Genomic DNA, 17640 nt, shown 5'->3' with positions numbered 1-17640 from the left:
CTTTATTTTGTTTGTAAAAAAATTAAATTTAGATCCCCTTTATTGTTTTGTTTCTAGTAGTTATTGTGTTTCAAGGGCGGTGTTGATTTTTTTTATTACTTGAGAAATGGTTCATTTATTTTGAATATGTTCAGCAACTATGATATCTTAGGCCCTTGATTCATATGGTGTTTAGATGGATTCACATGCAAGTTTTTATTTCAATCCCTTTTCCTTTGAATAACTGACCAAGAACAACAAGATGGATTCACATGCAAGTTTTTATTTCAATCCCTTTTCCTTTGAATAACTGACCAAGAACAACAAGATAAAAAAAAAAAGAAAAGGATCATTTTGAAAGGATATTTTTCGCTCCTATTCAAATACTGTATTTTTACCAAAAAAACTGTATTTTTCCTACACTCTCAAGCTTTGTTTTTCGCTTCGACTCTCATGATTTCCTTCATATGCCAATCACTCTATTTATAAATGGCATAAGGTAGTGTGAACAATTGCAAAGCTTGTCATCAAAAGCTTGCAATGTACAAATTAATGTTTTTCATGCCTTTCAAAATTATCTGCACCCCCTAGCTATTAATCTAACATCTAAGTAAGGCTAGTGAATTTTTTCGAATAGTCATGCAGTGCATTAATTTCCCCGTGACTATTTTGGCTTTGACTCCAACACTGGCCCCGTACATCCGTCCCTCATTACATGAAAATAAATATTGTTTATATTCTTAATTAAAAATATTGTCCCTTCTAAATTTTCATATAGTTAATTATTATATTACTTTTTTCTCTATTCTATTAGTTCTATTTTCAAATTATTATTTATGCATATGTAAAGTACATTATATTTTTGCTATATACTTAAATATTTCTAAATTATTAAAAAAAGACTGATATAAATAATTTATTCTTTTTAAAGCTATATCATTTTATATATACTTTTTCTTTTCTTTTCTTTCATTTTCTATTCAATTTAATAAGAAATAAATTTTGTAAATTTTTATTTATCAATTTATAAAAATATTTTACTTTATATGTTTTTTCACATTTTTGTTAAACAAATCATATCATTATGATTGAAAGAGAGGAAATTGACAGTGAGTAATAAGTGATGAGAAAAAAATGTGTTATTTCCTAAAAAAAACCTAAACAAACATGTATCTACTCTCTATTTCATCTATCTCTCATTTCATTTTTCTCTTTATCTCTTTCTTTATTTTTTTATCATATCATTTCACATTAATTATTTTTACTCTCTTTATTTTTTCTCACTATCCCTCTCTTATTTCCACTCATATACACTCCAAAATTGGGGCATGCCTTTATCACTACTCTATCTCCTCCACTAAATCATTTAAATGAAACTGAAAAGCATTGGCAAGTCTCCTCCCCTCCTCAAGTGATTTCCAACTCAGCATTGGCATCTAATTGATTCAGTATATCTATTGTGTAAAAGTCTTTCCACAATACATAACTATTAATCTTAAATAAATAAAGGATAAAATATGATATTTTTTTATATAGGTTGTACACATAATTTTTTGTTCATTTTTTTTTTTCATAAAATTAAAATATGTTATTTTTTGTTTAGATGTATATTCAGATAAATTTAAATATATGATAATAATTTTTTATATTGATTAGGCATATAATCAATATTAAATATGATATTTTTTTATATAGGTTGTACACATAATTTTATAAGGATAAAAAATATGATAAATTTTTTTTAAAATATTTTTATATTTACGAGAAAAAAATATATTTTAGCCATAAATAAATGACCAGCATATTTTATAACCTTAGTAATTCATAAATTCCTATATGTATATTTGAAATTAAAAACAGATAATCGTTAAGGGAAGGAATCCTACGTCATCTCTTGCCATTTGTTTTTCATGCAAACAGAAAGGGACGAAAAACCACCTCACCATGAATCACTCTTCACACCATTTTTACTAGCAAACAAGTCTCAACAACTGAAGCCAGCTCTCTTTCCGTTTCTTTTTACAACACTTTCTTTGAAATAGTAGTAATTTTTTTTCACATGATTTATTAACGTGCCAAAAGATGCTTATTGAATAGAGTGCACATTTGTAATGTACTACTAATTAGAACATGAAAAAGCATTGTTCTAACACGATAATCCTGTGAAGGCGTTAACTCCAAAGATCCAATTTCACTATATAAATTGTGACGAAAGCAAAATGAATTCACATAGCTGAGAGAGAAAGGAAAGGTTAACTAAGAAGCAATACTTCAATGGCCACCCTTGTTGTTCATAACCAAACTTCTTCTGCTCAAGATGCTGAGGCTCTCCAACAGGCTTTCAAAGGTTTGCATAAATTTACACAATTTTAATTTTAATTTGTCTGCTTTGTATTTAATTTTTCTAGATAGTATTGTTTATAAATTGATTATAATTATTTCTTTGTGATTTTGAACTTTTCTTTCATGTGCTACATCCTGTGACCAGTTAATTGATTTTCGTGATTTCTTCATTAGGGAATATCTCTATTTTGTATTTCTAATTTATAATTCTGGAAAATTATAAAATTGAACCACTTCCGACATTCTTGATATACCAAAACTATTGGGAGCAGGGCCATCCTAATTAATAGCATATTTTTTTATTGATCGAATTTTAACAAACATAGCTATGAAAAAATGGTAATGAAAAGGAAAATACAGATAATCGTTTTTTAAAGTTGGAGAAAAAATAGGAGATTTTTTTTAAATATCATAAAATTTTCGTTATTTTTTTTTTAAATATTATTTTCTTTCACCACCTCTTCTCCTCCCAACCAAAACGAGGCATCGCTTGAATACGCAAAGGGTAAATGATGAGTCACCGACAAAAAAGATAAAGCTGAGTTACTGAACATTGTACGCACTTTATATATATATATATATATATATATATTCTTTCTAAAAGAATTTTATTTATAGTTCACGAGTCTGATATTATTTCTTAATTTATATATATAAAAAGAAAAATCACTAAAATCTCAAGATAAATTTTAAAATTTTATTATATGAAATAAAATAATAATTTTGTTTTTATATGTTGTAATGATAAAGGTATAATAATATTTTATTATCATTTCTGCTTTTATTATTATTATTATTTTCTTTTCTTATTTTTGTATTATTATTATTAAAGGATAAATGTTTTCAATAAATACATTTTTATCTTATCCTTTTGCTCTTTCTATCTACTTTTCACTTATTCCAAATAAAGGGATTAGCATAGAGTAATAACATTTTAAAAACATTTTAATATGCAGTGTTAGATCGCAAATATTAAATCTGCCTGGAATGTATTCCTTTTAAATAAAAACATTGGTGATATGATTAATAATACCCACCCATTCACCCAAATAGCAGTAATCTTTAAACAACTTATATTACATTTCCAAGACGTTGGTATTGATCACTTAGCAAGGAAAAAACAACGTAGTCATTGCTAGATACCAATATAGGAAAATGCGTGTGGCTACATATTCCTTAATTTTTTCCTGACAAGAGGTCGAAATATACAATGTAAAACAAAATCTTTTTGCTCTGAACAAACGTAGACAAAGGAAAAGTATAGGTCCGTTTGGGTTGAATGTTTATTTTTTTATATTTTATTTTTAATTTAAAATTTTTAAGATTTAAAAAATATGTATAAAGAAGAAAATATGCTAAGATGTCATTACGCATTTCTTTAGAAAAGACTCAAAATGTTAATTTATTATTTTTGAAAATATATTTAAAATTAGTTTCAGATAAAATATTTTTTAAATTTTAAACATATTTTTACTCTTATTTTTTGTTTTATTTTAAAAGAAAAATACAAAAGACTCAAACCAAGCTCCACTTGAATTATTACGTAATTAGATTATAAATAGAAGTGTCAAGCTAAACTCCATAACCACCATAAGTCGATAGTAGAGAAAAATATATCCAACTAATGGCTACCCTTATTGCTCCTAGCCACCATTCCCGGGTTGAGGATGCTGAAGCTCTCCGAAATGCTTTCAAAGGTTATATTAAATTTCACTAACCATTTCATAAAAAGATTGTCTTATTTTGATTGACTGATTCTATCAATTTGCTTTGCTTTTTTCCTTGTATATTGAAAATCCATTAACAAAAATTTATTGTGACTTATGGAAAACTTGTTATCATCATCTATGAGCTCTAATAAATTTATATATGTTTGAATTGTCTTTGTAGATAATTGATCAATATGATAACATAACACCTTATAATAAAATATAAAATGTGACATTATATATATTTATTTAATGGTTTAGGATGGGGGGCTGATGACAAGGCCATTATAGCAATACTGGGTCACAGAAATGTTCATCAGAGGCAAGAAATCAGAAAAGCTTATGAGGAGATTTACCAAGAGGATCTCATCGTTTGCCTTGAGTCCGAGATCTCTGGTGACTTTGAGGTACCATAAGAACATTATTCACATAATTTTGCCAACTATTTCATCATGTAGCATTTTTTTTGTACATTGTGATGACTATAAATTAATGACGGGACTAGTGTTGGCCTAGTGGAGGATTGAGATAGTGTGCATGAGATCTTAGGTTCAAATCTTAGTACGACTATTGTATAAAAAAAAAATTAATGATGGTGTGTATGTATGCAAATCAGAGAGCTATGTACCGGTGGATGTTGCAGCCTGCGGATCGTGATGCTGTTTTGGTGAATGTGGCAATCAAGAATGGCACCAAAGACTACCATGTGATTGCTGAGATTGCTTGTGTCCTATCAGCTGAAGAGCTCTTGGCAGTGAGGCGGGCCTACCACCGCCGCTACAAGTGTTCCTTGGAGGAAGATGTGGCAGCTAACACCACCGGCAATCTTCGCCAGGCAAGTCATTTTTTTTTTATTGACAAATGATAATTATTAATTATTAGTTTTTTTAGTGGAAGAATAAAATCCGACCAACCTTATAACTCCGTGAGGCAAGTCATTCTAATGGGAATATAATTTTCTTGACAAAACTTAGATACAATACCTTAAACAGGATTAGTCGTCAGGCAAGTCATTTTTTTATTGACAAATAATAATTATTAATTGTTAGTCTTTTGTTAGTAGAGGAATTAAATTCAACCAACCTTATAACTCCGTCAGACAAATTATTCTAATGGGGATATAATTTTCTCGACAAAACTTAGATACAATACCTTAAACAGGATTAGTCGTGAGGCAAGTCATTTTTTTATTGATAAATAATAGTTGTTAATTGTTAGTAGAGGAATCAAATTCGACCAATCTTATAACCCCGTCAAACAAATCATTCTAATGGGGATACAATTTTCTCGACAAAACTTAGACACAATACCTTAAACAGTATTATCCACCAGACAAGTCATTTTTTTATTGACAAATGTTAGTTGTTAATTGTTAATTTTTTGTTAGTGGAGGAATCAAATCCGACCAACCTTATAACTCCGTCAGGCAAGTCATTCTAATGGGGATACAATTTTCTCAACAAAACTTAGATACAGTACCTTAAAGAGTAATATTCTCCAACTAAAATTATTTAGTCAAATTACTTTATAAGCCAGCCAAATGAAGACTTGTAAGCTCTGTGAGTATCTTGCCAAACATAGTCTATTGTATGCTTGTGACATACGGTTAAGTTGGATATCATGCCATCCCTCCCCCCCTTCCTTTTGTGTTTTTGTATTGGAATGTGGAAAATGTTCATTCTTCTCTGGTAAAACACACTCTTAAGAGTTTAAAAACACATTCTTAGAAGTATCACTTCAATAATCTGAGTAATAAAAATTTGCATTATAGGTCATTACAGGTTAACAAGGTGAAACTCTAGTTCTGATTCGAAAATAATACTAAAAGCACACAAGTTACAACTACACAAAAGTAAAGGGTGCATTGAAATAATGATAAAATTTGTGTTAAAATCACCAGTTATTTTAATGTTTTGATTAATAATACATATAGATATAGGTATTATTAAGAATTAGTGTTTTTGTAGCAACTGAATGGTGTTTATTGATGAGAATTTTGAGGAGTGCTAATGGTGATTGTGTTTGATTTTGAGCAGCTTTTGGTTGGATTGGTGACCTCATATAGGTATGAGGGTGATGAGATCAATGTAAAATTTGCACAAACTGAAGCTAATGTTCTTCATGAATCTGTCAAGGAGAAGAAAGGCAACAGTGAAGAAGTCATCAGGATCCTTACTACAAGAAGCAAAACTCAACTTGTGGCAACTTTCAACCGCTACAGAGATGAACATGGAATTTCCATCAGTAAGGTACAAAGGAATTGAATGTCCTCTGTTCCTAAAACATTTTTTTTTGTGTGGGTATAATAAGGTCCTCCCATCGAATCGGTCTATTTTTTTGGATAGAATTTAGTCTAAAACATTCTTATGATTATGTTCTTAGTTCAATATTTTTTTGGTTTAATTATAAAATTCATTTTTGTATTTTGTTTGTTTTATCAAATCGAAATTCCTAAAAATACTTTAGAAATGACTAGAATTATAGTCATTGGAGTAAAAAACACACTCCTTTACCACTTCAACCAAATGCTCATTTGAATATTTGGTATAAAATATAGTATTAATATAGATTTTATGTAAAAATAATTTAATTTTTTTTAATTTATCATATTTTTATAATCTTATATATTATCTTTTAGAATATAATTTTTTAAAATATAATATATAAAATTAAATTTTATTTTCGCATAAATTAGAATATGTATACTTATATAAGTTTTATTATTATTTTATATATTATATTTTTATAATCTTATGTATTTTTTTATCACATTATTCAAAATTTATTTTATATAATAAAAATATAATATAAATTTTATATTTAATGTATATATTTTTATATAAATTATAATTTCATAAAATTACAGTATTTTTTTATATATGTGATTTAATGATAGTATTTTTTTATCAATATTAAGATATTTTTATTGTTTATTATAATAGTATTTTTTATTTACATTTAATTTTATTTAATAAGGTATGGAATTTTTTTAAAGAATTAAATTATATAGTAAAGATACCTAATTAAATAAAATGTCAATATTTTTTATTTTTTAAAATATTTATGTATGTGCTTTATTGATAGTATTTTTTTATATATATATTACAATAGATAACATGTATATGTTAATATAGATAAAAAAATGTTATCACTAACTCACAAGTATTATTTTAAAAGATAAATATAATATATAAAATTAAAATAAAACTTATATAAATACAAGTATGTTAATTTATGTGAAAATATAATTTAATATTATATATTATATTTTAAAAGATAACATATTATATTATAAAAATATAATAAATTAAGAAAGAATAAAATTTGAATTTTGAACTATTTTTTATAAAATTAAACCATATTACTATTATATTTTATTTTAAATATTCAAATGAGTATTTAGGTATACTAGGATTATATGGACTCAGTAAAATAAAGAATAGAGACCAATTTGGTAAAACAAGATGACAAATTTTACAGTTAAGCCTTATTCTTAACATGTTTGGTCCAAAATAATTGGGGGCAAAAACTTGTATAAAACCATTTTGTTTTTATGTATATCATCTCTGCAGAAATTGTTGGATCAAACATCTGATGACTTCCACAAGGTGTTGCACACTGCTATTCGCTGCATCAATGACCATAAGAAGTACTATGAGAAGGTCAGGTTCTCTCTTTATGCAAGTGTGAAACAACATTTAGAAAAACCGAGTAATGTTTAATTTGCATGCTAGAAAATAGAGCTTTTATTTAGTATTTATTTATATTTATACACGTGACGGACAACGTATGAATTTACTTGAGTCAGCGTTAACTTTTAACTGAATGCATCACATATACTAATTTAATTTCTTTGAGTCATAACATCCACCTCAATTACTAACTTTTTTGATTTTTTTTTTATCATTGGAACTCGTTTCTCTCATCATCAATACTAAAATCCCCTTATTTCTTATTATTGGTCTCAAATATATATATATATATATATATATATATATATATATATATATATATATATATTAAATATAAGAAAGTTTCAACTAATTTTATTTTATTTAATGTTATTATTTTTAAAATATCTTTTATTTAATTTAATGAGTTGTTAGTCTCAATGATTCTTTTTTATCTTTAATACTAAGTTACATTGAAGGATAAATTGAAAAAAAATTATTTTTAAATTAAAATTGATATAATTAAATATGGTTAACTAGTTTTATTTTGTTAGCCTGCATGTTTTTGTTTTTTTTTTCTTCTTATTATTTGTGATTAGAGGGAGTATTCTGGTATTGAAATTTGAGTGTATGTTTAATAATCAGATCAAATGTGGTTGTGTTGGTCAGTGTTTGCCAAACTAATTTATTAGTTTAAATTGATTTTAACGTGAAATAATTTATTTTTAGATGTTTTTATTCTAAAAGTAAATTATTAATAAAATTTAGTATAATTTTTAATTCAATATAAAAACTATCTAAGTTATTTTATCTTAATCAATTCTTCAACTTCTGATTATAAACATGTAAGTGTTTACTTAAAATTACTTTAATTGGTATTACTTTGACATGATTTTGAAACACTCTTGATAAAACCAAATAGGCACATAATTAATCACATTTCTTAACTCGTCTTTTTTAATCAAATAGTTTAGAATACTGACTCTTAGGTATAGAATAAGTCACGTCACTATTTTTGACAGAAATAGTTTCTTATCATAAATTAATAACATTTCTTATACTATGACTCACCCTAAAAATTTTCCATTATATGTATAGGTTTTGCGCAATGCAGTCAAGAAGTTTGGAACTGACGAGGATGGACTAAGCCGTGTGATTGTTACAAGGGCTGAGAAGGATCTGAAGGACATCAAAGAGCTCTACTACAAGAGAAACAGTGTTCACCTTGAGGATGAAGTGTCCAAGGAAACTTCTGGGGACTACAAGAAGTTCCTCCTCACTCTCTTGGGGAAATAAGACTAAGTTAAGAACTTGCTCTAAGGGCATCTTAGTAATGGGTTTTTGTTAATTATGTCATTGGTTTCTGGTTTGTGCGATTTCATTATGTTAGTTTTCCAGTAAGAGTTTGTTATATCTGGTTAAGTTTTTGAGACAACTTGAACTCGTGTCTTGTTTGAGGGCATGCGTGCCATTTCTTAGGGTTGTGTTGGTACTTGGCATGCTCTTATTAGAGGACCTCTATGCTGCGTGTTTCCTTTGGATTATGCTATTACCTCACCTGGTTTGCTTTTAATGAAAGGTTGATAACAAATTTATATGTACTTGAATTCTTCATTTTAAATTCTAATCAGCAGAGGCACCGGTAGCAAGTTCTTCTATATAAATTATATTTTTTAAAAAAAATATTTTTCAATTGTTGGCTTGGTGGAAGGGTGGAAGCTTTACACCGTTAAAGAGAAGCAGAAGCTCTTAGAAGGAAAATTACCCGGTTCTTCCAGGTGTTGATTTTAAACAGCTTTCATCTGATAGGAGCTTTTTTCAAAGATGAGATTAAATCTGTATGGAGTTGCGATGAAGATAAAAGCCCCGGTCCGGATGGCTTTAATTTCCCCTTCTTTAAAGCATGTTGTGGTGTCTTGAAAGATGAGATATTTGGAATTGTTTAAGAGTTTCACTCATCAGGTATTTTGCTGAAGGCTGTAACATCCTCCTTTATTGCTTTGATCCCGAAAAAGGATAATCCTCAATCTTTGTCAGATTATGGACCAATTTCGTTGATTGTGAGTATGCACAAGATCATTTCAAAGTTATTAGCGTTACGGGTGAAAAAGGTTCTTGGGTCTGTTATTTCCCCTTGTCAAACTACATTTATGCCCGGTCGTATTATTTTGGACGAGGTGGTGGTCACAAATGAACTTATTGATTAAGTGAAGTTCAGAAATCGTGGTTGTTTTCTTTTCAAAATTGACTTAGGAAAAGCCTAGATTCTGTTTGCTGGAGTTTCTTAGATTATATGATGAGGCATCTTGGGTTTGATCCTATATGAAGGAAGTGGGTGAGAACAATTGTGTGTTCTGGAGCTACGTCTATTTGGTTAATGGTAGTCCTATGGCGGAGTTTGGAGTGGAGCGGGGTTTGAAACAAGGTGATCCTTTGGCACCTTTTCTCTTTCTGATGGCGATGGAGGGTCTTTGTGGGTTAGTGAAGAAGGCGGAGTTGGTTGATGTTTTTAAGGGGTTCAGAATAAATGACTCTATCTCATATTCCCTTCTCTCCCATATGCAGATGATTCCATTTTGGTTGGGGAAGCTTGCTAGTAGAACATTTGGCAATCAAAGGCATCGTAAGGAGTTTTGAGCTTATGTCTGAGTTGAAGGTAAATTTTCTTAAGAGTAAGATCTATGGTGTAAATGTTTCTAATGACTTTCTTGATGGTGCCTCAGATTTTTTGTATTGTTATTCTGCAATGATTCCTTTTAAGTTTCTAGGGATCCCTATTGGGGCTTGGTGGAAGAATAACTTTGATAAATGCAGTGCTATCTAGTCTACCTGTATACATGTTTTCTGTTACGACATGCTGTTTGTTGGTGCTTATGGCTTACTCAAAATAAAGCGAACTTTCAAGGACCAGTCTGTCATTTAACTTATAAAAGGTGTGTCATGGATCTGGTTTAGACATAAGGGACTATGCTCGAGTTGGATTTCATTCTCGATTTGGTGTCTTAGTCCTATGGACTGCTATCAATGTGTATAGTTAGTTCTTGATAGTGTTCTGAGGTCTGGTTATTCTTTATTATGATGTAATTAACATTTATTTAGGGTCACACTTCGTGCCCTCGTAATTAAGTTCTTGTTTGCCTTAAAAAAAAAGGTACAATTTTGAGAGTATGTAACCAACATTCATTGCAGCTGCACGTGGGTACATTTTTTATAAGAGCAAATAAGTATATATAATTGGTTGTGGTGGGGACCACCATTACATTCCTTCATCTTAACCATCTAGATCTAGCCGCCAAATCTAACAGACAAAGTTAAATTGTGCACGGTGCAAGACTCACTGTACTTGTGCACTCTAGAATCCATCTATGATAGTTATCCTATCCTAACCATCAAATGGTTTCAAGTTAGGTAAGTCATCACTTAAAACAAACTGAGATAATACCATAAGTCAAAGAAAGAGGTAGATCGGCTCCTTAACTATGGATAGGTCGGTAAGTATGTTGCATGTTTAGAATGGTCCATGGTCTCTTGAGCATTGAGTTTCAAAAAATCAAGATAGTTAATTGTGTCACAATCAATGTGTGACTAGTTTAAGATGGTCAACAAATGTGTCACAACCTAGATATGAATTGATAGGAGTAACATATTAACTTAAACCATTTTTTATCAATTAAAATATCTTGGTATTTGATATAAAAAAATGAATGTATTTTTAATTTACATTTACAAAAATTGATGCACTTTTCATCATTCATTAGAGACTAAAAACAGTTGTTTATGTTAAAATATAAGGATTAAAAATATATTAAATTATTACATGATTAAAATTAAATTTTAAAATATTTTGAGGGATAAAAAATATTTTATCCTTATTTTTTATTTGTCTATTTCTTTTTAAAATTATTTTATTTATTTAATTACTCATTTAAAATTTTAAATCAATATTAATTATATCTTTATTTTTACTTAATTCTTAAGTATTTTATACGCATGTCACAAATAAATAAAAAAGAATAGTACATTTATTATTAGGAAGTTAAAATGCTTAAATATATTTTTGGTTTTGATATATATTTGTTTTTGACATCTGATTTTTAATAAAAAAAATTTTCGAATCAAGTTTTAATATTTTTGATCTTTCACGTAAGATTTTTTATTTTTTTTTTAATTTTTAAAGAGTAGAAACGACGTGTTTGTGTAATTTTTTTTTCTATGGGTAATAGAACCATAATAATTTTTTATTCCATTTTTTTTTCTATGGGTAATAGAACCATAATCATTTTTTATTCCATTTTTTTTTTGTTTGTTTCTCTCTTTCTCTCTCCCCGTCAAGTTTAGAGACTTTTTCGATTCATCACAAATTTTCGATTCCTCGAAGAAGAGAAGAGAAAACATTAAAACGACATCATTTTAGAAAACGACACCATTTTAGAAAACATTAAAACGACTTTCTCTCTCCACGTCATGATCTGTGGTTTGGTGGTGTGGGTCATTGTTCGATGCTGGTGATAGTGCGTGGAGAGCTTGGAAAAGAGGAAGAAGGAGGTAGGTTTTCTGATGTAGAAGAGAGATCAACGACATCATTTTAATTAAAAAAATATTAATTATATTTCTTTATATATAAGAAATAGAAGTAGTAAATATTTAACATTAGATGAAATAAGTGCTACGGGTACTTTAGAAAACTAATATTTTAGCCTATTTTTTAATATAAATATTTTTTATTAATACTTTTTTTTGTTACGTTATTTATTAATACTTTTAAGATACTAATCATGATTATTAATAAAAATATTTATTATTTATTAACTAATACTTTTAAGATACCCGTTAGTATGACCAAGTTTTAAATAAAAAAATTTAACTGCTTTTTACATCCAATTTTTTTAAAAAAAATTTGACAAATTTTATTCCCAACTTTTTAATTTAACACATTTTATTTCAAGTTTTAAGAAATTTGTGAATTTTATCCGGTTATATTTATCCATTAATAAACATAAAAATTGGGATAAAGTTTGCCAAAAATAAAAAAATTGAGATAAAATTTGTCAAAAATAAAAAATTGGGTGTATAATTTGTCAAAGAATAATGTTGAGGTAAAAAGTATAATTATGTTAAGAGAGAATGACACAGATTAAAATTTGTAAATTTATTAAAAACTGAAATAAAATGCGTCAAATTAATTTGTTTTTGGTAAAATTTATTAAAAATTAAGAAATTAAGGCAAAAAATTACAATTAAGTCATATAAAAATGGAATATGACACTTTCTGAACAGAGAATTCACAAAATAAAATTAAATAAATAAATTCTGAACCGAGGAAAGTGTAAACTCAGAAGCTAATACGTTCAGTATCACAGGTAATAGATTAACTAACTTGCACCCGTGTGTATATATATTTAATTTAACTAGCTAGTAGCATAGAGTAAAAAAAATAAAATCAATTCAACCATGGCTACGCTGATTGCTCCTTCCAACCACCCTCCAGTGGAAGATACAGAATCTCTCCGGAAGGCTGTCAAAGGTAACTTATCCAACTTTTCATTTCCTTTTCAAAACTTATTTAATCAGAAGTTTTCATATTCAAATTCCATGATCAAATTTTTAAATCCTTCATTCTCACATAACAATCAGTAAGTTGGTTTTTCATTATATACAAGGCTAACAATTTGTTAGAAACTTAGTATAGCTCATGAGTATGTCATATTTTTCAAAGTATTGATTTAAGTATCACTCTAGAAAAAAGCCTACTACTAAGGCTGTGTTTGTTTTCAATCATTGTTGAACATCAAAGCTTTCTCTCACAAAAATCGGGTTCAACTTGTTTTGGAATGCATGATTTGTGTAAAACAAACACACACTAAACTAATAGGTTTTAAAAACATTGTAGGTTGGGGTGCTGATGGAAAAGCCATCATAGCAATACTAGGCCATAGAAATGCTACCCAAAGGACTCAAATCAGAGAAGCACATATAGCAGAATCTCTGCCAAGAGGATCTCATCAAACGCCTTGAGTCAGAGCTCTCTGGTGACTTTGAGGTACACAAAACTGGCTACGATAATTTCCAAAAGGTTTATTGTGAATTTTTGTGGTTGCTTTTATTATTGATCCAGTGATGAATAACTTAATTGTTGTTGTGTGGTGTGGGGTTGTACCACACAGAGAGTTTTTTTTTTTTTTTTCTATTGACAAATGTTAATTGTTAATTTTTTTTTTATAAATAAAGCAATGTACCGTTGGATATTGGAACATGTACATGTCGAACGTGAGGCTTTGTTGGCCAATATAGCCCTTAAGAGTGCTGACAAAAACTACCAAGTGATTGTGGAAATTTCTTGTGTCCTTTCACCTGAAGAGCTTTTTGTTGTGAGACGTGCTTACCACAACAAATACAAGCGTTCCTTGGAGGAAGATGTGGCTGCTAATACCAGTGGCCATCTTCGCCAGGCAACTCAATGTTGAACAAAATTTAGATACAATTCATTAGGTATTTTGGTGTCATGATTTCATTAGAATTGAAGTTTTACCTCGGTAATCGATCTATGTTGACTTTTAATGCAAACTTTTAATTTACTAGCCGATTAACGAAATGAAACTTCAAGCAATAATTTTTTATTGTAAGTTTTGTCATATATAACTTCGTATTTTTATTTATTTACACTAGCTATGGAATTTGCACACAAGGAAGTCAATAGTGAAATGCTTAAGGGGAACTATTGTTGATCTAATTAGTGTTTGGCCAATTTTTTGCAGCTATATTGGTAGGGTTGGTAAGCTCATTTAGGTATGGTGGCAGTGAAATTAATGCAAAATTGGCACAATCTGAAGATGATGCTCTTCATGAGGCTATTAAAAACAAGAATAAAAGTAATGAAGAAATTATTAGGATCCTTACTACTAGGAGCAAGACAACTTGTGGCTACTTTCAATCGCTACAGGGATGATCATGGCATTGCCATCACTAAGGTACAACAAAGAAGAGCCTGCTTTCTTAATCATCAACTGTTAAGATTTGAAAAATACTTATTTCGTTCTTGATTGTCTCTTTAAAAAGTTTAATTTCTATGCTTTCGATATAAAGTTTTTTACAGTATCATCTCATAAGAAATCATCTTATAGGTGATTATTAAAAGTAACTATTACAAAAGTTAACAATCTTATTATTTATGATTAAATGATAGTCTAAAAAAATCTTTACACTGTTAATGTATTTAAAACAAATTCTTCTACAAATTTATAATTTTAAAGGAAAAAAAATGCATAGACCTCATATGCAGGACAAAATTAAAGAGTAGTTAGTTTCTTAACTTGTTCCTTTCTCCCGTGGCAGAAATTGTTCGATGAAGGATCTGATGAATTTCATAAGGCAGCCAATTTAGCCGTTAGTTGCATCAATGATCATAAGAAGTACTGTCAAAAGGTGAAAATCTTGTATACTTCTTTCCGCACGTATCACTTTATGTCATCCTTAACTAGTATTATGAAGTATGAATACCTCTCTTGTTTGTTGTGTTAGACACGTTTTTGACATTGATACATCCTTACACTTGTCTGCCACTTCTTATTAGGTATTAATTTAAAATTATTTTTATTGGTTTGAACACTTAAGTTGTTACCTTTATACAACTTATACACTTGAAAAAACATAAAAAATTGGTTTTATAAAGATGAATATACCATCAATTTAGATATTTTGTTATATGTTACTAATATTTCATTTCATTAGAGTCTCTATGTTTGTATGTGTGTGGAGTGTCTGGATTTTAGACATTAATCATGTTAAAGTATCATGCTTCATAGATTAGTACACAAGAAATTCTATTTCTTTGAACATGACATGAAATTCAATTGTTATACAAGAATTTTTACCCTGAATCCATTGTGCAGGTTCTTTGCAATGCCATGGAACATGTTGGAACTGATGAGGATGCCCTCACACGTGTGATTGTCACCAGGGCTGAGAAGGACCTGAAGGAGATCAAAGAGATGTATTACAAGAGAAACATTGTTCACCTTGAGCATGTAGCAGCCAAGGAAACTTCTTGAGACTACAAGAAGTTCCTCCTCACTTTGATGGGGAAAGAAGAGTAATCTATTTTTATTTGAAGGATACATGTAATTGGTTTCAGTCAAATTTGTGACTGAAGTTGTTATCTAAGTTTGTTTCTCTCAATGAGTCCCTTTTCACCGAGTCCAACCTTTGTTATCTTTGCTGTATGAGGCAACTTGAAGATCTCAATTAATGAAGCAAGTTCCACAATAAGTATTAAGGGTGCCTTTTTTTTTTTTTTTTCATTTATACTGGTAGCAAAGAATTTAAAACAATTCGGGTACATTAATCTTGGTTGGGGACTCTAAGTGCATATAAGTTAAGTATTTCTCTTCCAACACGATTTATTTCAAACCGACCAATTTTATGTAATTTTAGTAATTGTAAGGCAATTTCAACCTTAACTACAATTTGTAAATAGCGTGATGTAAAAATCATTGAATTTTATTTTAAGCTTAAACTATGGTCATTGCCCATTATTACCTAGGCCAAGAATACAAATCAAGCCAACAAATAAGTACATATAGTTGAATTCAAGTTGAGAGTTCAAAAATACTTTCATTTTAGAGATAACATTTTTTTCTTCTTTATTTAGTGTATTGAAATTTGCAAAAATACTTTCCTAAATTTAATCCAAACATAATCTAGAGATGTCTTGCAATGTGTGTGTGTGAAGGAATATACTTGAAGGAGCATCCAAAGAAATTGAAAACAAAGACGTTAATAACATTTCACTTTTCGTAAAAAAAATAAAACCCTCTCTCTTCCTCCCAAATTCGTGAGTCTTTCTCTTTAAAAATCCTCTTTTTTTTCACATACACATAAATCTGTCCTAATAAAATTACAATGTCAAACTCGTTAATCGTTGAATCATCCTAAAATTTAAACACTATATTTGGAACATATTTCTGCACATTATCACCATTGGAATTTACGAAATAATGTGTGTGGAGATTCCCCTTGCACAAAGACAGTGAATTTGAGGCTCCAATCCCTTCTCATTTTCTCTCTAATGCTTGGAAACCCTAATAGAGTGATCAGAGGAGAAACTTGAAGAATCTTAAAGAACCGCTAGAGATGTCATTATCGCTGTCAGACTACACATGTGAGTCTGCTTAGAGGTGAGGGATGAGTTATTCATAATTGGAGAATAGTGAGAACATGCATTGGGATCCTTAGAGGATCAAATGGGATGAATTTTGGGGTGTTTATGCAATTTTAATTCTATCTTTACAATTATAATTGCAAATTATATATACTTGACAAACCAATTGATGTGTTCTAGGGTTGAGTGTGAATTGATGAAATCGAATTATTAGTATGATATCTTTACTAGTTAATTTGAGTTATGAGTTTATATTTGAATTTAGCATATTGTGATAAAGAATAAATAGTCAAAAGAAAAAAATCTCTCTATGTTTGTTTTGCATATTGCGGTAGATTGAAAAAATCCACTGTACTTTTGATATTTGGCATCACGAACGTCAATTGCACTTTATTAAAGAACGTGAATTATATTCTAAATAATCTTTTCTTTAGTTGCTTATTTTATACAAATTATTGTCTTATCCTGTATCTTCCCACGATCATGATCAACATTTTATATATACATTGTAATAATAAAAGTAATAAAATAATAAATTAAAGAAAGTTGTAAAGTTAGTGCTTAGTAGTAATTTCTTTTGATACAATTTTAATTTAATTGTTGTAGAAACTCTTTTTAATTGAAAATAATATAGTTTGATTTAATATATATATGTTTTGTGTCATGCAAATATTCCTACAGTGTGATGTGTATATGATTCATGAGGCGTGATACATTGTTAAATTGAGATTATGAAATTGTGATTGAGATTGTGTGTAAGTGATAAATTGAGTATGTGTTG

General features: G+C 28.8%; 1 protein-coding gene and 1 pseudogene across 2 annotated transcripts; both read left to right on the top strand.

The window, feature by feature from the left end:
• Window positions 1-2135: 2135 nt before the first annotated feature.
• LOC114377211 (annexin-like protein RJ4) lies at window positions 2136-9341 on the top strand. Of its 2 annotated transcripts, none has more exons than XM_028335632.1 (6): window positions 2136-2326; window positions 4293-4438; window positions 4648-4866; window positions 6068-6280; window positions 7604-7693; window positions 8801-9341. In XM_028335632.1, exons 1-6 carry the CDS (start codon window positions 2254-2256, stop codon window positions 8996-8998), a joined length of 939 nt encoding a protein of 312 aa, XP_028191433.1. In that variant the 5' UTR covers window positions 2136-2253; the 3' UTR covers window positions 8999-9341. The 2 variants fall into 2 exon arrangements, with proteins under 2 accessions (XP_028191433.1, XP_028191434.1); XM_028335633.1 differs by lacking the exon at window positions 2136-2326 and adding an exon at window positions 3900-4019.
• Window positions 9342-12168: 2827 nt separating this feature from the next.
• On the top strand, window positions 12169-15988 carry LOC114375460 (annotated as a pseudogene).
• Window positions 15989-17640: the final 1652 nt, after the last annotated feature.

This window comes from Glycine soja, chromosome 11 (assembly GCF_004193775.1).
Source record: "Glycine soja cultivar W05 chromosome 11, ASM419377v2, whole genome shotgun sequence".
NCBI lineage: Eukaryota > Viridiplantae > Streptophyta > Magnoliopsida > Fabales > Fabaceae > Glycine > Glycine soja.
This window is presented reverse-complemented; position numbering and strand designations above follow the sequence as displayed.

What these genes read in the sequence shown, in the direction of transcription:
- LOC114377211 (XM_028335632.1), top strand. Translation starts at nt 2,254, where the DNA reads ATGGCCACCCTTGTTGTTCATAACCAAACTTCTTCTGCTCAAGATGCT. An exon ending in TCTCCAACAGGCTTTCAAAG is followed by an intron (nt 2,327 to 4,292) that starts GTTTGCATAAAT and finishes TTAATGGTTTAG; the next exon opens with GATGGGGGGCTGATGACAAG. An exon ending in ATGGAATTTCCATCAGTAAG is followed by an intron (nt 6,281 to 7,603) that starts GTACAAAGGAAT and finishes TCATCTCTGCAG; the next exon opens with AAATTGTTGGATCAAACATC.